Below are 22,902 nucleotides of genomic sequence, written 5' to 3'. Positions count from 1 at the left end.
GATAATACTTCAGCTGAATAATTGCAAAGTTATTTTGACCTAATATAAAGTCGTTAACCAGATAAGGTGTCACGTATGACAATAAGGAGATAAGTAGTTAGGTACTGAAGCACTGGACTATTCGGTTGATTAGGAAGATAGACGAAGAAGTTTATAAGTCACTTTTCATCGGTGCGAGAAGAAGAACCCTTGGACCCGAGTGTAATATAAAAAAGCCTTGTAGGTATAATGTTTTGTACCAACTGCATCAAAAGAATTATTTCATTTAGCTCCTAACTTTATATTTTACACAGTATTCATAGACAGCATTTTTTTACCGGATTTTATCGTTCAGAAATTCTTAAAGGCCAATCAACTTATCGAATCCATTTATCAATTAAGCTTCTAGCCGATTCGACGGATTTATCAATAAATTGTATTTTATCTGGTAGAAACCGGTTTGTAGTAGTTTTCGAAACAATAAAATGCAAACAGATTTTCCTCTTTTTCATTCAAAAGGGGAAATTTATAGTTTGTATCACTCAGGGAAAATTATGTTTATTTATACTGTAAAACATTTAATAACAGGATCTGTTAAATGATTGCCAAAATTCCCCCCAACGTGCAAGCAAATACCTGTTGATAATGAATAAAGATAGGATCTAATAGATTGTATTATTGTCACCTGTATCCTGAACGAGTTCTGATTAAACTATCAGGTGTTATTTTGATTGCCAAGGTTGATTTGTAACAGCTACTGTTCAATTAGTTTTAACCGGCCACATGGTAAACTTAGACGAAAATTGTCTTTTTGGAGATTAGTTACTTTAGAATCTTTATGTCATTGAAGAAGAAAAATAAAATGCGTTAAATAAAAAATAGGTCCTTTATTACTATGAGTGAGTGAGTCGTCGTATTAGTAGGGGTATCTCCTGCCGGTGTTGGCACGGAATCGTCCAGATCTGCAAAATTAAGAAAGAATGGTTAGTTTTCTTCGTCATAAACTCAGTTACCAGATAGGAAGAAGACATTGCCCGACATTTATGTTATAAAAAGAAACATTTCTATGAGTTATTTGATATTAACAAAATATGTCCAATAAACAAAGGTTTGGATGGTAAACTAATTCTCAGATACTTTAAGGCAAGTAAAAAGGTGCTTCAATGAAAAAGAAAGTAATACTAACCCAGATTTCCTCAAATCGTCGTTACCCATGTTCAGTCTTGCACCACTGCAGTTATTCCAAGTAATTTGCCATGAGCTCGAGCACTGGTTACCAACAATATGGTTGTAGGTCACTGTAGCAGCGAAATATCTCCAGGCGTTGTTGTGGTTGCAGACGTTGGTTAAGCAACCAGGTTGAGAGATGCCACCGTTGACGTAGAAGTCAGCATTGGCAACATCAGATCCGATGCCAAGACCTCCGACGGTGTAACCGCCATCGGTGTGGATAGCCTCAACGTAGATACCATCGTTAGGGTTGATGCGGTTGGAGTTGAGATTCCATAGGGGACCAGCAGGGTCGAGGCCTAAAATAAAAGAGGATTCGAGTTTTAATATGATGTTAGGTAAAATGAATGGCACTAAAAAGATAAGCTTTGAGAAGTACAGTCTATTAGGTATGAAAAAGATAATTACCTGTGACACGAGCAACTCTTCCTCCTAATTGTCTACCAGCGTTACCAACAAGGTGAGCGCCCAAACTGAAGCCGACCAGGTGCATGGAGTTGAAAGGAGCGCCAGTCACGGAGTTCAAGAAAGCCAAGAACTGTCCAAGACCACGACCGACAGCAGGAACTCCTCTGACGGCTGTGACGTAGTTGGAGATCGCAAGCCTTCTCCAGTCCAAGACAATGACATTCGCTTCACCCTTGTTAAGATAAGCTGCAAAGAACAATGAATGGCCATGTTAAAATATATTAGAAAAAGTAAACGAAGAGTTGACAATAGAGTATTTTAGAATAAAAAATGCTAACATAAACACCGGCGAAAATGCAAGTAACATTGATAAAATTGAAAAAATGACTAGTTAAGTCTAAAGCGTTTAAAAAATGACGTAATTTAGCAAAATTCTTAGAACAAACCAGTGTGTTGCGTGATTTGTATTTTCCTTATTTATTTACAGGTTTTATTTTTGTTTCAACACTTCCTCGTTTTAATGATACATAATTTGCATACTTTCAAAACGTATTGATTATTATTCAAATACTCTATTTAATTAGGTTAGAGAATGTGGTTCCTTACCGTCTCTGATGGTAGGATTGATATTGGTCTCCTGGTTGCTGAGCCAGCCGTGAGCAATGACAACTGTTGGGTGGTTAGGGTTGAAGTTGGAAGAAGTGATTGAACCAACGTTGTTCATGACCAAAGACTGGGATGATCTTGGATTACGCCTGAAATATAACATGAACAAAGTTATGAATGTTAGAAGTCTATTTTGGTATGTATGTGTAAGAAAGCAAGAGCGGATCTATGTCGGCTTGCTGATATTCAAACTTCTCTTTGCACTTCACAATTCTACTGTCAAAAGTAGGATTATCCGTCAAGAATCAGGGTCAAGACATTTTTTTGGACAGCTATGACCCCGGTATTATATCATCCACATATAAACATGAGTTTCGGGTTTAGTGATATTATAGTACTTACATGACATGACCATCTACATAGAAGGAATCCTACCTGGTAAACAGCAGATACTGGTTGTTAGCAGGGTTTCTGTTGACTTCATCAAGGAATGATTGTTGGGCTGGAGCTTCAAGGTCTACATCATGTAATACTTCATTGCCATCAGGGAACTTGATGAACCGTGGATATACTCGGTGCTCTGAGAAGTCTGATCGTGCTGGCCCTGCATATGCAGTGTAGGCTGGAAAGGAAACAAATTATGTTAGAGATCTGCGTTTTCAAAATATATGGTATAAAATGTAGTATGATAGGTTTATTTGGTATAATACCATGACTTTAGATTATTGATTTGGATTTGTCAATACATTTTGTCAATAACACTGTTCAACATAAGGTTATAGTCATAAAACAAACAAAGCATTTGATCTTATCTTGGTACGACAGCAACGATGATACCGAATTACGTCTAGAAAAAGTTGTAAAAAGTATTGTCTGACTTACCCGTAGCCACGAGGAAACATAATAGAGCGGTCTTCATTATGACGACGAGAAAAAGGAACCGTGTGAAATATTTCGAGCAAGCGCACCTATTTATTGAAAAGGTTATCAATTAATAAAAGATTTTGATCATTTGTCTTAGATAAATGATTAAACACTTTGTGGATTAATTTTGGTTGCCATATTATAACTTGATAAGCTTTCCATAGGTACAAAATACTGGCCGACCAATAGTGACTATATAAATACCACTTGCATGAAATAATTAAAATATCCATTCTTAATTGATAAGTCATGTTATGCGTTCATCTAGCTGTGTTATGTGTTCTTGCTTTAGTAGTTTTAGTTGTAAAATCGAGGATGTTTTACTTCGATGTAATGAGTGTGCAATGGTGAGCACCCAAAGTGACCAAAGCACCCAGATCAAGCCAAATTTTTTTGAAGACTGAGTGGTCAGGCAGATACTGTCGATGCTAAACGCGACAGTTTACTTTAAATAAAAGCTTTCCTAATCTGTGCTAGTTCAATATTTTTGCTAGACGGTCTTGATAAGTATTTCGCTGTAGAACCCCAAAATGCCTAGTAACACCCTAGTTCCACTTATCTTTGATATCTGATGGACAACAATCACTACGGAGACTAATAAAGCGTATGATAAGATTAAGTGAAACACATGGCCAATGAGGATCTTGTTTCCTCAAGATTATAAAATGTTCTATTATCCTATAGCTGCGATAGATATCCATGCCAGCAATTTTGGGGCTTTCTTCGAGTCTAATATCTTGATTGGTTTTCACAACTCGGTCACAATAACAGTATCCCCTGTGGCAAGATTGGTTTAAGAGCGCTATTACAAAATCGAATTGCTCAGTTGTAGGTAAATTAGACGATAGCCGGCAGCACTTGCGCATGTGTGCGTCTAGTGAAATACGCAACGCACACCTGCGGACCGCCACGCGGCACAAACAAACTTGAGACTTTGCCACTTTTTTCCGAAATAATTTATTGTTTTTATAGTTTATGAAATATTATTTGTACCGATGAATTTTATAACCTAGAATAGCTCGATTGAGTTACAATAAACAAGTAATCGTTTACAATTTTTAAATTATTTAATCGACAACCAAACTTTTCACCATGTTTATCAATTATAAGTAATTGATTTATAAAAAAACTAAAATCTATAATTCGTCTTCCGTGTATTGTATCTTCATTTTCCTGCAACAATGAAAACTAGGAATGTAGATAGTTTATTAAAACAAATATGTCACGTATACCTTTTGCGGGTGACAAAAAATACTTACCATATTATTTGTACTGGTATTCAATTGAGTCTGATAGTCTGAATTAAATACGCTTTCATTATCCTGCAAGAATCAAAGAAGTCCAATTACATCATTATGCAACAGCGAAACTAACGACGATGACATTTACGTACATATTTCTTTATAACCAACATCAAAAAAAGAGAACCCAATCTATAACATTTTCGAATTAGAATATCATGGCCTAATACTTATGTATATTACATTTCAATCAGATCATTATAACTAATAAATAAAATAAAACTCACTAGTATCAAAACGTGTTAGATGCGTAGGTTGCGCTATATTTTTCGAACTCCGGCGAGTTTACGCGGCGCAACAGTGAGCGATACGTCCCTCCTCGGTAAGCGCCTGGCGCTGACTAAAGTTGAACACCGCGCGTCACAAGATTTATATTGATTTATGCATTGCAAACAAAAATTATTTTAAAATATTGTTTTACTTTTAAATAGACCAATTTTTTTTTTCAAGCTTTATAACAATACCACCTTAATTATTAAATGTTTTTTATTTGAATTTGGATTATACTTTCATAGATAAAAAATATAGTTTCGTACGGAAAATTGTCAGTAACTCTCAGTTTTATAGAATTATTTTTGGTGTAATACTGTATGAATTGTAATAAATTGATTTAAGCACTTCCAAGTACAAGATATAGTTGTATCATGAACATTTTTATAAATGGTTAAATTGCTATATCCTCGGAGTACCGAAGCATCAAAAGATACCCAAAAGCAACATTTTATGAAACATCCTTTGCAGAGACAAAGATTTTACTGATGTACGTGGACAAATTAAAATATTTATTTAATACACTTTCAAGATAAATGATCAAACTTTCTGAATCTTATTTTTGTTTTTTTATTGTGACTATATCCAAAGCATCAAAACTCGTATAAAACGTTTAAATTCGCGAAAATTTGTGATAGCCCTCTTAAACCTTCGGCAATTTTATTAGATAAAGAAAAAAATAATGAACACTGTAATATTTAATTCATGTTTTTATTCAACCAGACAACATTTTTATGCAAAATCACGTCTTACAAACGTCTTTTATTAAATAGATCGTGTTGATTAGTACGGGTATCTTCTGCGAGTATTAGCACGGTATCTGCCAGATCTGTGAACAAAAAAAATAGATTATCTATTTACTATTTTTTGGTCATTATTTTTACAACGTTTGAAAAATGTACTTACCCGAATTTCGTCAAATCATCGTTGCCCAGAGGCAGCTCTTGGCCACGACATGTGTTCAATGTTATTTGCAATGAGCTCGAGCATTCTTTGCCAATTATATGGTTGTATTTGACGGAAGCATCGAAAAACCTATATGATCTCATGTGACTGCAGACATGCGTTAGACAGCCCGGCTGATCGTCGCCGCCATTGACGTAGAAGTCAGCATCAGCCACGTCAGATCCAATACCAAGGTAACCACCATCGGTATGGATAGCCTCCACGTAGATAGCATCATTTGCGCTGATACGATTAGAGTTCAGATTCCATAGGGGACCAGCGGGGTCTAAACCTGAAAATTTTAACATGGATAAGTTTTTGATAACGTACATACAGAGTCAGCGGTTTAATGCAAAACAGTTTACAATACGTTATTATTACCTGTGACGCGAGCAACTTTTCCACCGAGCTCTCTGCCTGCGTTTCCAACAACGTGAGCACCCAAACTCAAGCCGATGAGATGCATAGAGGTAAAAAGTGCACCAGTTACAGAGTTTAAGTAAGCCAAAAACTGTCCAAGAGCTCTGCCAACACCTGGGACACCTCGTACAGCAGTGACGTAATCAGATCTAGCAACATGACCCCAATCTATCACGATGACGTTTACATCACTTTTTCCGAGAAACGCTGCGAAGAAGAAAGAGAGCATTACAAGTAAGGCCAAGAATGCATATAGGCCATATACAGAATTATAAAATTGATATCAAACAAAAACTCACTGTCTCTCAGTCCAGGGTTCGGTTCAGTGTTTTGATCACTCAAATATCCGTGGGCCACGACTATGGTTGGAACGTCAGGATTGAAGTAAGAGGATTTAATGGATTCCTCATTATCAAAAAGTAATGATTGTGCAGATTTAGGGTTGCGTCTGAGAAAAGGGCATTTTAAGTGTGTGCTAGGAAAATTATGATACTACAATTATAAAAAAACTTATTAAAATATTGTATGGCCTTCTCTGGCTTCTATTCTGGCTCTCAGAAGCCAAATACTGCATTAAAGTATTGCCTACCTGGTGAACAGCAAATATTTGTTAACCCTTGGGTTTCTACTGATTTCATCCAGAATGTCCTGTTGAGGTTGTGCTTCAAGGTCCACATCGTGCAGGATACCTTCACCATCAGGGAATTGGATGAACCGTGGATACACTCGCTGCTCTGAGAACTCCGGAGTCAGTGGCACTGCAGACGCAGTGACTGCTAGCGCTGTGTAGGAATGAAAAAATTTTATAATAATTATGCCACTTATTGATTTCTGACACTTACGCGAATATTAGACATTCGAACATTAGAATTCAAAGGATCCGAAACGTCGGGTTTAAATAATAGTAATATAACCGCGATAAAATCCGTAAAAGTAGTTTTATTTAAATAATTATGTAAAACGACCCTAAGTCATTTTACATGGTAACTTTATAACTTTGGAATGGTAATTAGTGATGGTATGAAACTTACCCGCAGCAACAAAAAGCAAAGTGGCCATCTTCATCATACCACAAGTGAAGAGTATGTCTGCAAAAAGTTTTCGCAGTACGAACGTATTTATTGAAAGTTTATCATCCAGAATTTCCATAAAATAATTATTGATATTGATCTCGTTCATGAAATAGATAATTTGGACGATTCAATGCGGATTTATTTATCTAGTAATCTTATAAAAAGTATTTGAACATCTGTTTCCAGGAAAGATAATGATATTTCGATTAATTACATGTACTATCCTTTAATCATCAATTCCGCATTACTAACATTAGTTTACCGGTTTTCATAACCTCGGTTCACGGTACTGAGAAATTAGTCAGTCTTGCTCTAACACTAGTTGATTTTGAGGTACCTACCGTATATGACGAACTATAGCCGACATAGTCGGCAACTATATTTTCGAACCGTTTTGGGTTGAAACCCTTGGATCGTGTGGTCCGAATGGCCAAACCCTATTTAAAGATCTGTCTAGGCGGCTGGTTGACGTTTCTCGTGGCCAAAACGCTGGCTATAAAAACATATTTTTTCTAAGCTAAATGGAATAACTAAGTACCTATTTTTGTAGATATTCTCCACGCTTTTCAGCTTTCAATTGTATTCTCCTGTAGGTAATTGAAATTACTCATAATACACAATGCGTTAGGTATAGGAATTAATGTAAATACCTAAGCAATACTACTAAGCTCCGCTGCATCAATATTTTTCATAAACTCAATAAGATTTAGCTGCTGGGATCAGGCCAGCATGTGACTACCTATCTGACTTCCTACACCCCGTTTGTCAGAAACAATGAAAATAAATAATAATTATATTATCTCTTGATTAACAGGCGAATATTCATAATTACATTGTTATCTCGTCAATTGTGTTCTTTGCGATATCTAATAATTTTAATCTGTGAGACGTGTCTACCTTTCTAGATTATATCAGATTTGTTTACGAGTATCAGAACCCCGTGACTTTGATGACAAGTGGTGATGATTATTATAACATCTCTAGATTATTACCGAGGTTTTATCTATGTACCAAAGAAAGCGGTTTTTTGAAAGCACGCAAGCATGTTAGTAAGTTTTTTAACCTTAATCTTCAGCATAATTATTTGTGTATATTATCTTCCCTGAGAGCTTCCAATATTTTAGATTGTCGTCAAGCAAGATTGCTTGACTACATGCCAAAGATGAAGATACTTATAAAAATGCTTTACCGATTACAATTAAGATATGATTGTAGACTTCCCCTAATTAGACTTTTGTACCATAACTCGATTAAACAAAATTGATTGATTCTGATGACAAAGAAAGCAAATCGTTAGAGTACGCACGAACTGCAGACTAAACAGTCAGTCTTACGACAGTAGACTCGATGGTTGCCAAATGTTTTTTTAGTATTCATCTCCTTGCTGATTTATGAGTCCGAACAAACTACCAGCAGACTAAAAGTTGGCGTATAGAGTAATCCTAAGAGTACAAGGCTCTATATAAATCTGGACTACTACACTGGTATAAACTATTCCAGCACTTGCATTGAATCCAGTATAGAGCCTTGCGGTACACCCCAAAATACTGAAGTTCATAAAATTCGGTGTAGTCACTGACCATGATCAATTTAGTAGAATATTTTGTTATCAAGTAACTAATCATTAGGACCCCTTCTATCTGGCATAGAAGGGGTCCTGTATAATTTAACAACACTGCTTCTCAAGCAAATGACGTGATAAATGTAGTCAAAAGCTTTCTAAAGAACAGTAGTTAATATTTACTTTAGGCTTTGTGCGTATCTAACCGCGTGCAAAGATAATGATCGGCGGAAATGTAAAATATTTTTTTACGTACGTCATTCGCATATTACAGCTACACCTGATAGATAAAATAATAGTAAACCATTAATTACGATATATTGGTTTTGATATTAAAATCCTAATGATAAAGCCATTGTTGTTAAATATAATACAATTTTGTAATATGCTACTGTATAGCTCTCCAACATCATTAAGCTGTGCCCTGTACTATGTTGTTTCTAGATTATAAATTATACCACCTGTATAATATGTGGAATGCTAATAAAGAGCTGCTATTGGTTAATGAAAAACATTAAAATATAGTTTGGGAGACGAATAATAGAATTTATGGCTATCAGGTGAACACCAATAAAACAATCATTAAAAGTGCAAAGGTGGGGAAATAAGTTATTTATTTGTGAGAATACACGAGTAAATAGTACATTTTTGTTGCTAAATTAGTCAGATTTGTTGGGAAATTGCTTCAACTTTATCCAGAATTAATACGGGTATCTTCTGCGAGTGTTGGCGCGGTACCTTCCAGACCTAGAAATAAGAAAAAAAAGTATCACAATAAATTCGGAAATTAACCATTAAACTTCCTTGATTTCAGATATTTTACACTGCTAGACTTCTTCGATGGCCTTTTTAAATACAACTTACCCGGATTTATTCAAATCATCATTGCCCATATGCAGTTCCTGACCACGGCATCTGTCCAAAGTAATTTGCATTGAGCTCGTGCATTCTCTTCCAACAATATGGTTGTAGGTGACGGTAGCAGCAAAGTATCTGAAGGAGTTCATGTGATTGCAGACGTTAGTTAAACAGCCGGGCTGAGAGACACCACCATTGACGTAGAAGTCAGCGTCAGCCACGTCAGTTCCAATACCAAGACCTCCGACCAGGTAACCACCATCAGTATGGAGAGCTTCTACGTAGATAGCATCATCGCGGTTGATGCGGTTTGAGTTAAGGTTCCACAAAGGACCAGCAGGGTCTAGACCTGAAACGTTTAAACAATTTATGGTTACGTGCTTGAAGAAGCGACTACGTAAATGAAGTCATACATAAGAAACAACTTATTACCGGTGACGCGTGCAACTCTTCCACCGAGCTCTCTGCCTGCATTTCCAACAACGTGAGCTCCCAAACTCAAGCCAATAAGATGCATTTGGTCGAAAGGTGCACCGGTTACAGAGTTCAAGAAAGCCAAGAACTGGCCAACCGCTCTCCCGACGCCTGGTACTCTAATCACAGCAGTCGCGTATTCAGATATAGCTACACGACTCCAGTCAACTACGATGATGTTCACATCACTTTTTGCAAGGAAGGCTGTAAAAAAACATGTAATATTAGAATCAAACCAAACTTCATGGATAACAATTTTATTAATAGTAAGTAGATCTTACTGTCTCTGAGAGTGGGATTTGGTTCAATGTTTTGGTTGCTAAGCCATCCGTGCACAACAACGATGGTAGGAACCTCAGGATTGAAATTGGATGCCTTGATGGAATCCTCATCATCAATCAACAGGGACTGTGCTGAATCTGGATTATTCCTGAAATATAAGGGTAAATCTTCGTTATTACCATAATTATCATCAAAATCATTTGAGACCAGTTTTGGGTGAATTTTGCTTTAGTTACTTAGCTAATTACGTTTCTCTGAGAAATCTGGGGGTATGTTTGTTACGTATGGGTTAGTCATCACTTACCTGGTAAACAGCAAGTATCGATTCCTGGATCCACTTCTACTGATATCTTCACCTACTTCAAGTTGAGGCTCGGCTTCAAGATCCACGGTGTGCAATACACCTTCGCCATCAGGGAATTGGATGTAACGAGGGTACACGCGGTTTTCTGAGAACTCCGGAACCAAAGGCACTGCATAAGCAGTTATTGCTAGAAATGTAAGAAATTACGTTATGAAATAATTCTCTTAAGTTACGATTTTAAAGTATATTTATCTTAACAAGTAGCTATAACAACTCATTGTTATTTTCGAGCCGTTAACTTATTTAGTGCACTATTTTTAGACTCCATAATGAACATTACTACTATAAATCATCTGACATTCACAAATAATTGTTTTTCTATGTGTTAATCAGTATCACGTCACTCCCATTGTGCTTGATAAGATAAATTCATTCAACGTACCCGTAGCCAAAATCAAAATGGCTGTCTTCATTATGGCTCCGATGTTGTCTGAAGCTTATTCGCGCAACAGACCTATTTATTAACAGTTTATCACCAGTAATAGGTATGTTTGATATTGATCAAATTCATCAGATAAATAATTAATAATGTCCACGATTAACTTTACTCACGCAAATTATTTATCTTGACGTTTGTGTTATTTTACGTGCTTGACCAAACTATCAATCGATTGATTGAGTGTTATCGTACCTACCCTGGGAAATGGCACGTGGCTTCTTCTGCTTAAAAATATATTTTTTTATTAAAGGAATTTAGTTACGTAGTTTTAATTACGCAGGTGTTGGGGTATATTGGGCAGCATAGATGTGCCATTGTCATTGTCTAACCTAACACACGCACTTGTATACAAGTATATATTTTATCTTAGATACTAGCAGACGACCGCGAGTTCATCCGCGTACAATTTTTTTTTTTATCGTAAGCGGGCTAACTACAAATTTTGGGACCCTAAAACAGGACTCACTTCTAAAACAGGACTTCCATGCGAACTATCAACCCCGGTTTAACCATATAAGGAATAGATTTTAGTAAAATCCCTCCTTAATGCATGTCTTCTCTCTATTAAGAACCTACCTCTCTTCAAGTTTGTAGGAGTTAACAATTTCTGAGATTTCGTAATTAATCAGTAAGTAGTGTTTCGCTTTTACCCGTTTTACCTGGTTTTGCTCGCGTCCTGAGGGAACGACTTCCCAAACCCGGGTAAAATATTGACGATGTTAAACGGGGATAGTGTAGCTTCCGAACAGTGAGAGAATATACACTAAAATCGAACGATGTTAAATACAATTTTGTTGTAAATTAAATACTAGTGACGTATGTATTTATTTGGATATAGAGTAATATCATGTTTATTAAAAAACACCTCGTAAATAATGCATTTTTTGAGAACAAAGACAAGCATATAAAAGGTTATAGTGACCTAACCCTAAAAAAGATAACTTATGAGCTGTCACGGAAATATTTATAGAACTTTTAAAGAGAAACAATTCTGGCATACCTACATCATTTTTGCGTAACCTTTAACCTTTAACCGTTTACGCAGCGCACGCAGCAGAAGCTCTCAATAGAACAAATAAATTTTAATGAATTTAAATTAAGAAAACAGTGTTAATCAATGAATATAAATTAATAATAGTGTGAATACAAAAAAAAATATATTTAAAAAAAGCGTGGGGTGCATGGTGTCAATAGTTATAAATATTTTATTGACAGATATGTGTACAGTGGTTTTCATTTCGATAATATCTTAAAAAGCACCCCACGCTTTTTTCAAATATTTTTTTTTAGTTCGTTTTTCTATAAAAAGCGTGTTTTTTATTTTTTTTAAACTATTATTTATTTTCTACTTTTTAGTTTGTTTTAAAACTATTATTTGTTTTGTAGAATTAAAATTCTCTTTAGAATACAAAAAATTGTCAATATTAGAGAAAACGGCTAAAGATAATTATTGGAAATAAAAATTAACATCGAGTCCTGCCTTCTGAACTGAAAAATTCTAGAAAATTTTAATTAATTTTCTTACCTTATCGACTATAGATGAAATTATATAAATTAACAAAAATCATATTTTGCAAATTGAAAAGCCTAGAAGTCGGTGTCTAATGGATGTTACTAAGTTAATTTTGCCAGCCACTTCTAGGCCGATGCACCTAAAATTAGTTTTTTTTTTTTTGCTTTTTAGTGTTTTGGGAAGTCGGTTTAATTTTTTTGTAAAAAGGTTATTTATTTAAAGCTTTTCAGTGATACGAATAGTTGTCACTATCCATACAAGTGGGAAGTTCTCATCAATACAAAGAATATAAGTCCAAACGAGGTATTTTACATATTCAGTTGTCGAGTTCCCTCGACTTTCTCTGGTCTCCATCATCAGGTCAGCTCCAAACCTTCACTGTTGCATAGGTCTTGTCAATACGAATAATTTAAGGCCAAACACGAGGTAGTTTACATATTCAGTTGTCGAGTTCCCTCGACTTTCTCTGGTCTCCATCATCAGGTCAGCTCCAAACCTTCACTGTTGCAAAGGACTTGTCAATACAGATAATTTAAGCCCAAACACGAGGTAGTTTACATATTCAGTTGTCGAGTTCCCTCGACCCTCTCTGGTCTCCATCATCAGGTCAGCTCCAAATCTTCACAGTTGAATAGTGCTTTTAGGCGTACACCTGAGTGTCAAGTTTTTACCCTCTGTATGCCTACAACTTTTGAAGGTTGCCCTCGATTTCTCAGGGTTTCCGTCATCAGATTCTGAGCTGATGACTATGGAACCAACTGGCAGCTATTCTGAGTCGAACAAAAAAAGAATCACGTAAATCGGTCTATAAACCTCGGCGTAATCGATGTGTATGTGTAACCTCCTCCTTTTTGGGAAGTCGGTTAAAAATGGAATAATTTTATCAAATTAGTGTATTGTCATCGGTCCTCAATAAATCTACAAAGTTTGAACGAAATCTGGCCGTTTAAAGTGGGCCAAAAGAAGTCGGTTACAAACATACAGGTGAAGCTTATAAAAAGCGTGTAAAAAAATCCCCCGATTTTGGAACATTATTCATTATTGCTCTGCTCCTATTAGTCTTACGCTAATGATTTAACAAACAAACTCTTCAGCTTTATATTATTAGTATATATTAGTATAGGTGGCCTAGTGGGCAAAGAACCAACCTCTCGAGTATGAGGGCGCGGGTTCGATTCCAGGTCAGGCAAGTACCAATGCAACTATTCTAAGTTTGTATGTACTTTCTAAGTATATCTTAGACACAATGACTGTGTTTCGGATGGCACGTTAAACTGTAGGTCCCGGCTGTCATTGAACATCCTTGACAGTCGTTACGGGTAGTCAGAAGCCAGTAAGTCTGACACCAGTCTAACCAAGGGGTATTGGGTTGCCCGGGTAACTGGGTTGAGGAGGTCAGGCAGGGCAGTCGCTCCTTGTAAAGCACTGGTACTCAGCTACATCCGGTTAAACTGGAAGCCGACCCCAACATAGTTTGGGAAAAAGGCTCGGAGGATGATATATTAGTATAGGTATTAAACATTGATATTAGATACGTAACATACTATGAATGCCTACAGCAGGTGCGATTTGCGCAATCTTCATAATTGGCACAAATAAGTGAAACGTAATAAACTTGAAATGCCAATTTCAGCGAATAAGTTCCATCATTTTCAAAAGAGTGTAGTGCTCTGGGTTTGAAATTATTTACATTTTTTTTTTCTCACCAACGCACGAGTATTCACCTATATTTCAAGTTTGAGAAAACTAGTTACATTTGTATAACACATTATAAACTTTCCTATACCTAAGCTAAGCTCGAAAGTGTCCTTTTCAATCGAAATAAAGCAGTACTGTCACTTTTACAATTGAAATTAAATTTCATCCAAGAATGAATAATGCCTTATCTACCTATAGGTAGAGTGAGCTTAACTTTTAGGTATACCTATATATTTTATTAATCCCCCTTTTAAAATTATCAACTTTGTTGGTGATAATGACAGGACTTAATTCGTCTGAGGGTGCCTGATTATCTTAATCGTGAATTTTAATCATAACTAGGTATAATGATATCGGTATAGGATGTGATTTCATCATACGGGTTACTAATGTTATTAAAATCTACTTTTGCCATACCAAAAACTCACTTTCTTAAGAAGTAATTACTAAACACTTTGTTATTATTGTACCTATCATTTCCTTTTCTCCTCCACCCAAGACAAGACTAGTAGAGAATGCCTAGTATTTTAAGTCCACCGTATTTTTTTAAATAACTTAGTTACCAATAGCAGATGCTTATACCACGTGGTAAATAGACCTACATTAGAAGATTTTTAGAAATGTGGGAAGATAAAGACGAGGTAAGTGACAATCACAAATACAACTATATTGTAGACTGATAGGCAAATTAGAGGCGACATTGACACAAGGATTTGAGTGTACATATAACTATGTATTTTAAATAAGGCAAAGAGATATAGCAAGTGTTGGATCGACAACGCATTGCCCAGTAGTACAAATTAGGTGTCTGCTGAACTCCAAATCAAAGAATTGGCATTTCGTTTCGTCTTTATCTTAGATTTAGTTCTATGATTGTTCCTTCTCCCGCGTAAGCGGATCTAAAGTCCAATTTAAAGAATTTAACATAATTATGTTGATGCTTTAAATCACAAACAAGAATTTTAGGTACCAATAATTATTTAAACTATTCTCGTTTTTCATGGCAAATATGTAATGTAATATTATTTGAAAATATGTTTTTTGGGCTTCAATAAAGACTATTGAATAAGGGGTGTATTATAAAGTAAAGGTGAACTGTTGTTGTTGTAGGTCCATAAAATAGACCAGAGGTAACTGATATGAAAAAAGTAAAAATCACAAAAATAGTGCCAAAAATCGTTTATTTTGCATCGCGGTCGTTTTAGAAAGGATATCTTCTTGCTGTGTCCAAGCGGTACATGCCAGCTCTGAAAAAAAAAAATAGAAATATAAATAAACGCAAACAAAAAATTTGTTTTCAGTAAAATTGAAATGGGACTGTTTTCTGGGAAAGACAGCAATCTAGCGACTGTTTTCGGTAACCTGGTTTCTCAGTCTCTTAAATAATGGTAAAACTAAAACTTTTTTATTAGGGCAGGTATATCTAGGATTATTCAAAATAATAAGTGAACTCACCCCCATTTCCTCAAGTCATCGTTGCCCATACGGAGTTCAGCACCACGGCAATTGTTGAATGTCAGTTGAGTGTTGTTCGCGCACAGGCGGCCAACCAAGTGATTGTAGGAAACGGTGGCGGCAAACAATTCCCAAGCACGGTTGTGGTTGCAAATATTAGTGAGACAGCCAGGCTGGGAGATACCACCGTTGGGGTAGAAGTCAGCATTCGCCACGTTGGTGCCGATACCGAGACCGCCGACAGTGTAGCCACCATCGGTGTGGATAGCCTCAACGTAGACACCATCATTGGGGTTAACGCGGTTGGAGTTGTAGTTCCATAGAGGTCCAGCAGGGTCCAAAGCTGTAAAGGCAAACATTGTTAGACTGTCGAAGTCAGTTATTTGAAATAAGGCATGATGACTTATATTAAATGTGTTAATTACCAGTGATACGAGCAGCTCTTCCTCCGAGTTCCCTGCCAGCGTTACCAACAAGGTGAGCGCCCAAACTGAAGCCGACCAAGTGCATGCTGGTGAAAGGTTGTCTAGTCACACTGTTTAGGAAAGCCAGGAACTGTCCAAGACCACGGCCGACTGCGGGTACACCTCTTGCCGCTGTGTAGTAGTCCGACAACGCCAGTCTTCTCCAGTCCAGGACTATGACGTTGGTTTCTGCCTTATTCAAGTAAGCTAGAAAAAAAGGAAGGTTTTTAAAAAATATTCCTGGATATAGAATTTAAATATTGCATTTTAGAGATTTACGTTATTTTACCATCTCTAATGGTGGGGTTGATGTCGGTGTTCTGGTTGCTGAGCCAGCCGTGAGCGATGACCACGGTGGGGTGATTAGCGTTGAAGTTGGAGCTCGTGATGGAGTTGGCGTTGTTAATCACCAAAGTTTGTGCGTTTCTGGGGTTGCGTCTGTAAATTGCATGGGTTAATTAAAATCCTTTAATTCCTAAACAATTAAATAAGTAGCTACAAATGAATAGGGCGTAGTATTACCTAGTGAACAGCAAGTATAGGTTGTTAGCTGGGTTTCTTTCGATCTCGTCGAGGAGTTCCATGTCAGGCTCACCCTCGAGGTCTACAGTGTGCATGTTACCCTCGCCATCGGGGAATTCGATGTATCGCGGGTACACGCGATCCTCAGAGTACTCTGATGGTACTGGCACCGCAGACGCGGCGTATACTGAAATAATAATCACATATTCGTATCCAATGATCCAAAAACTAGAACATGGTATAATATCAGAAAAAAAAAACTTTATTTAAAGTTGGGCCTCTATGTCGTATGTAAGAAAGATCCGTTACGACGTCGTCGATGTAAAGTTCTTCCGTATAAACACTACTGTTACTGTTATTTTGATCATAGATTTATAGACTTTTAACACCATTTAAATTCAAATCATTCATTCATATTATAAGGTTAACTGACACCATCGATAAGAATCACCGAGAATGAGACATGTATAATTGAGACTGAATTTCCAGCACTTTTATTATTTGCACCAAAATCGATCTTCAATGTTATCGTACATGATATCTTAAAACTTACCGGTAACAATGAGCAAGCACAAGAGAGACTTCTGCATCGTGACGACTATCTGAAGCCAATCCTTCTTCCTCAGACCCCATAGCTATTTATACTGGCCGATTTTTATCAATTTCACGATTATGCCATCTTATCACTGAAATTAACGGATTTGTTAAAATAATTTCAAAAAGATTGTTTATTTTAAGTACAACGTGATAAATAGGATTTATCTTATAGTTAGGTGCTAAAATTGTACTTTGATCATGTCATTTGGTAGATTGTTAGTATCCTATCTTTTTCATTGATCCATCTTAATGTATTTTTCATTCATTATGTGAATGTTGAAGATAGTGCTACGTCAAAAAGTGGTAAAAATCTCTGAATATATAGAATCTATCGGAGATATGACATATAGTACATGTACTACAGCCATGTGCTATAAACAGTGATGACATTTTATTATATGCAAATGAATTGGAGTTTATGGCCCGTAGTGGCTTCTTCGTCTTAGCGTTAGACGGGGTCCGCTTCGTGTCCGTGAACCTGGCAGATCATTGTCTAGCAGATCAACTTTTTTTTTGAGTTCTTATCGCATGCAGATGAGTTCTATAGTTCCTGATAGTTTTCAGGAATAGTTCTGCCATTTTCAGCTGAAAAACGATAGTTCACAAAATGATCTGCTAACTTCTGGTAGCAGAGCATTTTTCAGAAAATCAAAAAAAAACTGAGATATTGTCACATAAAGATGAGTTCCATAGTTCCTCATACTTTTCAGGAATAGTTCTGGCGTATTTCAGCTGAAAAATATTTTTTTTCCCAATTCACGTTTGAGTGTTAACAGAGCATGAATAAAGATTAAAGTGTTATTTTCAAAGTTCAATCCAGATAAAAGGGCGAAAACTCATTTGTTTTCGATAGATGCTTCATGAAACTGTAATCTAGACTTCAATTCAAATCTAGAACTATTATTAAAGTATCAGCAGAGCATGGTTGAAAGTAAGAAACTGTGAAATTTCACATTTTAGTATGAAAAAATATTCAAAAAAATATTTTCGCGGTTCCAATTACTCTAGGAGGCGGGAACTATCGCGTTTCTGATAGAAGAATACCAGTACCATAATATAACAGAAGATACAAACCCAGAACTCTCACTAAAGTATCAGCAGAGCATGGTTGAAAGTAAGAAACTGTGAAATTTCACGTTTTAATATGAAAAAATATTCAAAAAAATATTTTCGCGGTTCCAATTACCCTAGGAGGCGGGAACTATCCCGTTTCTGATAGAAGAATACATGCACCATTATATAGAAGCAGATTCAAAACCAGAACTCTCACTAAAGTATCAGCAGAGCATGGTTGAAAGTAAGAAATTGTGAAATTTCACATTTTAATATGAAAAAATATTCAAAAAAATATTTTCGCGGTTCCAATTACCCTAGGAGGCGGGAACTATCCCGTTTCTGATAGAAGAATACATGCACCATTATATAGAAGCAGATTCAAAACCAGAACTCTCACTAAAGTATCAGCAGAGCATGGTTGAAAGTAAGAAATTGTGAAATTTCACATTTTAATATGAAAAAATATTCAAAAAAATATTTTCGCGGTTCCAATTACCCTAGGAGGCGGGAACTATCGCGTTTCTGATAGAAGAATACCAGCACCATAATATAACAGCAGATTCAAAACCAGAACTCTCACTAAAGTATCAGCAGAGCATGGTTGAAAGTAAGAAACTGTGAAATTTCACATTTTAATATGAAAAAATATTCAAAAAAATATTTTCGCGGTTCCAATTACCCTAGGAGGCGGGAACTATCGTGTTTCTGATAGAAGAATACATGCACCATTATATAGAAGCAGATTCAAACCCAGAACTCTCACTAAAGTATCAGCAGAGCATGGTTGAAAGTAAGAAAGTGTGAAATTTCACGTTTTAATATGAAAAAATATTCAAAAAAATATTTTCGCGGTTCCAATTACCCTAGGAGGCGGGAACTATCGTGTTTCTGATAGAAGAATACATGCACCATTATATAGAAGCAGACTCAAAACCAGAACTCTCACTAAAGTATCAGCAGAGCATGGTTGAAAGTAAGAAATTGTAAAATTTCACATTTTAATATGAAAAAATATTCAAAAAAATATTTTCGCGGCCCTGATTTCCCCATGATGGGTTTTAGTCAGTAAGAGTCTGACTTTCCCACAGCGAGAAGGGGGTCATTTGATGACTTCCCAGGTCGAATAGGAGTCGTTTGAAGGCAACGGCTGGCTCCTCCAGTTTGGGGCTGTAATGTAATGCTCCAAACATTGTGGGATTTTTTGGTATTTTCAAAGTCAAATAGCAGCCTGGGGGTTAATTGTAGACAATTCTTGTAATAGTAAAAAATCTTCAGGGCATTATTCTCTACAAGAATCTGCTATTTTTTTCTTCTGGCTGGCACTTTCAGTTTTAGGTACGAAATGAATGTTCTCCTTTCACATTTTAATATGAAATATATTCAAAAAAATATTTTCGCGGTTCCAATTACTCTAGGAGGCGGGAACTATCCCGTTTCTGATAGAAGAATACCAGCACCATAATATAACAGCAGATTCAGAACCAGAACTCTCACTAAAGTATCAGCAGAGCATGGTTGAAAGTAAGAAATTGTAAAATTTCACATTTTAATATGAAAAAATATTCAAAAAAATATTTTCGCGGTTCCAATTACCCTAGGAGGCGGGAACTATCGCGTTTCTGATAGAAGAATACCAGCACCATAATATAACAGCAGATTCAGAACCAGAACTCTCACTAAAGTATCAGCAGAGCATGGTTGAAAGTAAGAAACTGTGAAATTTCACGTTTTAATATGAAAAAATATTCAAAAAAATATTTTCGCGGTTCCAATTACCCTAGGAGGCGGGAACTATCGCGTTTCTGATAGAAGAATACCAGTACCATAATATAACAGAAGATACAAACCCAGAACTCTCACTAAAGTATCAGCAGAGCATGGTTGAAAGTAAGAAACTGTGAAATTTCACGTTTTAATATGAAAAAATATTCAAAAAAATATTTTCACGGTTCCAATTACCCTAAGAGGCGGGAACTATCGCGTTTCTGATAGAAGAATACCAGCACCATAATATAACAGCAGATTCAAAACCAGAACTCTCACTAAAGTATCAGCAGAGCATGGTTGAAAGTAAGAAAATGTGAAAGGAGATCATTCAAGTCTCGAACATTTTGTACCCAAAAATGAAAGTGCCGGCCAGAAGAAAAAAATAGTAGATTCTTGTAGAGAATAATGTCCTGAAGATTTTTTACTATTACAAGAATTGTCTACAATTAACCCCTAGGCTGCTATTTGACTTTGAAAATCCCAAAAAATCCCACAATGTTTGGAGCATTACATTACGGCCCCAAACTGGAGAAGCCAGCCGCTGCCCTCAAACGACTCCTGCCCGACCTGGGAAGTCATCAAATGACCCCCCTCTCGCTGTGGGAAAGTCAGACTCTTACTGACTAAAACCCATCATGGGGAAACCACGGCCGCGGTAATTCTTAGTAAGTATCCTCAGTGTAGCAGGAGGGGGAGGGGCGTAGACGTTCAATTAGTTAAAAAAATACTGTGGACGTTATATGTCGTAACATTTAAGTATAGATTTTTATTCACGATAAACTCAAATAGCAGTCTGAGGGTTAACCGAAGACGTTCCTTACAATGTAAAAAATCTTCAGGGCATCCTCGACAAGAATCGTACGATATTTTTGCGGGGACAAGGCCTATGGAGGCTGCGGGATTGTTCGAAAGGATTATCGCGGCCCTGATTTCCCCATGATGGGTTTTAGTCAGTAAGAGTCTGACTTTCCCACAGCGAGAAGGGGGTCATTTGATGACTTCCCAGGTCGAATAGGAGTCGTTTGAAGGCAACGGCTGGCTCCTCCAGTTTGGGGCTGTAATGTAATGCTCCAAACATTGTGGGATTTTTTGGTATTTTCAAAGTCAAATAGCAGCCTGGGGGTTAATTGTAGACAATTCTTGTAATAGTAAAAAATCTTCAGGGCATTATTCTCTACAAGAATCTGCTATTTTTTTCTTCTGGCTGGCACTTTCAGTTTTAGGTACGAAATGAATGTTCTCCTTTCACATTTTAATATGAAATATATTCAAAAAAATATTTTCGCGGTTCCAATTACTCTAGGAGGCGGGAACTATCCCGTTTCTGATAGAAGAATACATGCACCATTATATAGAAGCAGATTCAAAACCAGAACTCTCACTAAAGTATCAGCAGAGCATGGTTGAAAGTAAGAAATTGTGAAATTTCACATTTTAATATGAAAAAATATTCAAAAATATTTTCGCGGTTCAATACCTAGGAGGCGGGAACTATCGCGTTTCTGATAGAAGAATACCAGCACCATAATAAAACAGTAGATTCAAAACCAGAACTCTCACTAAAGTATCAGCAGAGCATGGTTGAAAGTAAAAACTGTGAAATTTCACGTTTTAATATGAAAAATATTCAAAAATATTTTCGCGGTTCAATACCTAGGAGGCGGGAACTATCGCGTTTCTGATAGAAGAATACTAGCACCATACTATAGAAGCAGATTCAAACCCAGAACTCTCACTAAAGTATCAGCAGAGCATGGTTGAAAGTAAGAAAGTGTGAAATTTCACGTTTAATATGAAAAATATTCAAAAATATTTTCGCGCTTCCAATACCTAGGAGGCGGGAACTATCGCGTTTCTGATAGAAGAATACCAGCACCATAATATAACAGCAGATTCAAAACCAGAACTCTCACTAAAGTATCAGCAGAGCATGGTTGAAAGTAAGAAACTGTGAAATTTCAAAATATTTTCGCGGTTCTGGGTTTGAATCTGCTTCTATATAATGGTGCTGGTATTCTTCTATCAGAAACGCGATAGTTCCCGCCTCCTATAATTGGAATGAGAATATTTTCATATTAAAATGTGAAATTTCACAGTTTCTTACTTTCAACCATGCTCTGCTGATACTTTAGTGAGAGTTCTGGTTTTGAATCTGCTGTTGTATTATGGTGCTGGTATTCTTCTATCAGAAACGCGATAGTTCCTCCTCGAGTAATTGGAACCGCGAAAATATTTTTGAATATTTTTCATATTAAAATGTGAAATTTCACAGTTTCTTACTTTCATGCTCTGCTGATACTTTAGTGAGAGTTCTGGTTTTGAATCTGCTGTTATATTATGGTGCTGGTATTCTTCTATCAGAAACGCGATAGTTCCTCCTCCTAGGGTAATTGAACCGTGAAAATTTTTTTGAATATTTTTTCATATTAAAATGTGAAATTTCACAGTTTCTTACTTTCAACCATGCTCTGCTGATACTTTAGTGAGAGTTCTGGTTTTGAATCTGCTGTTTTATTATGGTGCTGGTATTCTTCTATCAGAAACGCGATAGTTCCGCCTCCTAGGGTAATTGGAACCGTGAAAATATTTTTGAATATTTTTCATATTAAAATGTGAAATTTCACAGTTTCTTACTTTCAACCATGCTCTGCTGATACTTTAGTGAGAGTTCTGGTTTTGAATCTGCTGTTTTATTA

General features: G+C 36.4%; 4 protein-coding genes across 4 annotated transcripts; all 4 read right to left on the bottom strand.

Annotated features, from left to right (window-relative positions):
• Positions 1 to 851: 851 nt before the first annotated feature.
• LOC126055835 (pancreatic triacylglycerol lipase-like) lies at positions 852 to 3,265 on the bottom strand. The gene is made up of 6 exons (XM_049846560.2): positions 3,106 to 3,265; positions 2,659 to 2,845; positions 2,224 to 2,372; positions 1,618 to 1,863; positions 1,166 to 1,508; positions 852 to 941 (listed from the first exon to the last, which is right to left on the bottom strand). The coding sequence occupies exons 1-6, from the start codon at positions 3,140 to 3,142 to the stop codon at positions 896 to 898; spliced, it is 1,008 nt and encodes a 335-aa protein (XP_049702517.2). The 5' UTR covers positions 3,143 to 3,265; the 3' UTR covers positions 852 to 895.
• A 2,181-nt stretch (positions 3,266 to 5,446) lies between these two features.
• LOC126055831 (phospholipase A1 member A) lies at positions 5,447 to 7,271 on the bottom strand. The gene is made up of 6 exons (XM_064038836.1): positions 7,115 to 7,271; positions 6,673 to 6,865; positions 6,383 to 6,531; positions 6,045 to 6,290; positions 5,625 to 5,955; positions 5,447 to 5,547 (listed from the first exon to the last, which is right to left on the bottom strand). The coding sequence occupies exons 1-6, from the start codon at positions 7,260 to 7,262 to the stop codon at positions 5,502 to 5,504; spliced, it is 1,113 nt and encodes a 370-aa protein (XP_063894906.1). The 5' UTR covers positions 7,263 to 7,271; the 3' UTR covers positions 5,447 to 5,501.
• A 2,028-nt stretch (positions 7,272 to 9,299) lies between these two features.
• Positions 9,300 to 11,236, bottom strand: LOC126055698 (pancreatic lipase-related protein 2). The gene is made up of 6 exons (XM_049846067.2): positions 11,078 to 11,236; positions 10,636 to 10,822; positions 10,331 to 10,479; positions 10,008 to 10,253; positions 9,582 to 9,924; positions 9,300 to 9,464 (listed from the first exon to the last, which is right to left on the bottom strand). Exons 1-6 carry the CDS (start codon positions 11,106 to 11,108, stop codon positions 9,419 to 9,421), a joined length of 1,002 nt encoding a protein of 333 aa, XP_049702024.2. The 5' UTR covers positions 11,109 to 11,236; the 3' UTR covers positions 9,300 to 9,418.
• Positions 11,237 to 15,509: 4,273 nt separating this feature from the next.
• On the bottom strand, positions 15,510 to 17,498 carry LOC110373806 (pancreatic triacylglycerol lipase). The gene is made up of 6 exons (XM_064038780.1): positions 17,340 to 17,498; positions 16,787 to 16,973; positions 16,554 to 16,702; positions 16,226 to 16,471; positions 15,801 to 16,143; positions 15,510 to 15,592 (listed from the first exon to the last, which is right to left on the bottom strand). The coding sequence occupies exons 1-6, from the start codon at positions 17,374 to 17,376 to the stop codon at positions 15,547 to 15,549; spliced, it is 1,008 nt and encodes a 335-aa protein (XP_063894850.1). The 5' UTR covers positions 17,377 to 17,498; the 3' UTR covers positions 15,510 to 15,546.
• Between the last annotated feature and the right edge of the window lie 5,404 nt (positions 17,499 to 22,902).

This window comes from Helicoverpa armigera, chromosome 17 (assembly GCF_030705265.1).
Source record: "Helicoverpa armigera isolate CAAS_96S chromosome 17, ASM3070526v1, whole genome shotgun sequence".
In the NCBI taxonomy this organism is placed as follows: domain Eukaryota; kingdom Metazoa; phylum Arthropoda; class Insecta; order Lepidoptera; family Noctuidae; genus Helicoverpa; species Helicoverpa armigera.
The sequence above is the reverse complement of the archived record's forward strand: the minus strand, read 5'-3'. Positions and strand labels throughout refer to the sequence as shown.

Coding starts and splice junctions, on each gene's coding strand:
- LOC126055835 (XM_049846560.2), bottom strand. CDS start 3,142: ATGAAGACCGCTCTATTATGTTTCCTCGTGGCTACGG. Junction 1,509..1,617: donor AAGAGTTGCTCGTGTCACAG/GTAATTATCTTT, acceptor CTTTTATTTTAG/GCCTCGACCCTGCTGGTCCC. Junction 942..1,165: donor GACGATTTGAGGAAATCTGG/GTTAGTATTACT, acceptor TTAATTTTGCAG/ATCTGGACGATTCCGTGCCA.
- LOC126055831 (XM_064038836.1), bottom strand. CDS start 7,262: ATGAACGAGATCAATATCAATAATTATTTTATGGAAATTCTGGATGAT. Junction 6,532..6,672: donor AAATATTTGCTGTTCACCAG/GTAGGCAATACT, acceptor CCCTTTTCTCAG/ACGCAACCCTAAATCTGCAC. Junction 6,291..6,382: donor GAACCCTGGACTGAGAGACA/GTGAGTTTTTGT, acceptor TCTTCTTCGCAG/CGTTTCTCGGAAAAAGTGAT.
- LOC126055698 (XM_049846067.2), bottom strand. CDS start 11,108: ATGAAGACAGCCATTTTGATTTTGGCTACGG. Junction 10,823..11,077: donor CATTTTGATTTTGGCTACGG/GTACGTTGAATG, acceptor TTACATTTCTAG/CAATAACTGCTTATGCAGTG. Junction 9,465..9,581: donor GATGATTTGAATAAATCCGG/GTAAGTTGTATT, acceptor TCTTATTTCTAG/GTCTGGAAGGTACCGCGCCA.
- LOC110373806 (XM_064038780.1), bottom strand. CDS start 17,376: ATGCAGAAGTCTCTCTTGTGCTTGCTCATTGTTACCG. Junction 16,703..16,786: donor CTATACTTGCTGTTCACTAG/GTAATACTACGC, acceptor TGCAATTTACAG/ACGCAACCCCAGAAACGCAC. Junction 15,593..15,800: donor GATGACTTGAGGAAATGGGG/GTGAGTTCACTT, acceptor TTTTTTTTTCAG/AGCTGGCATGTACCGCTTGG.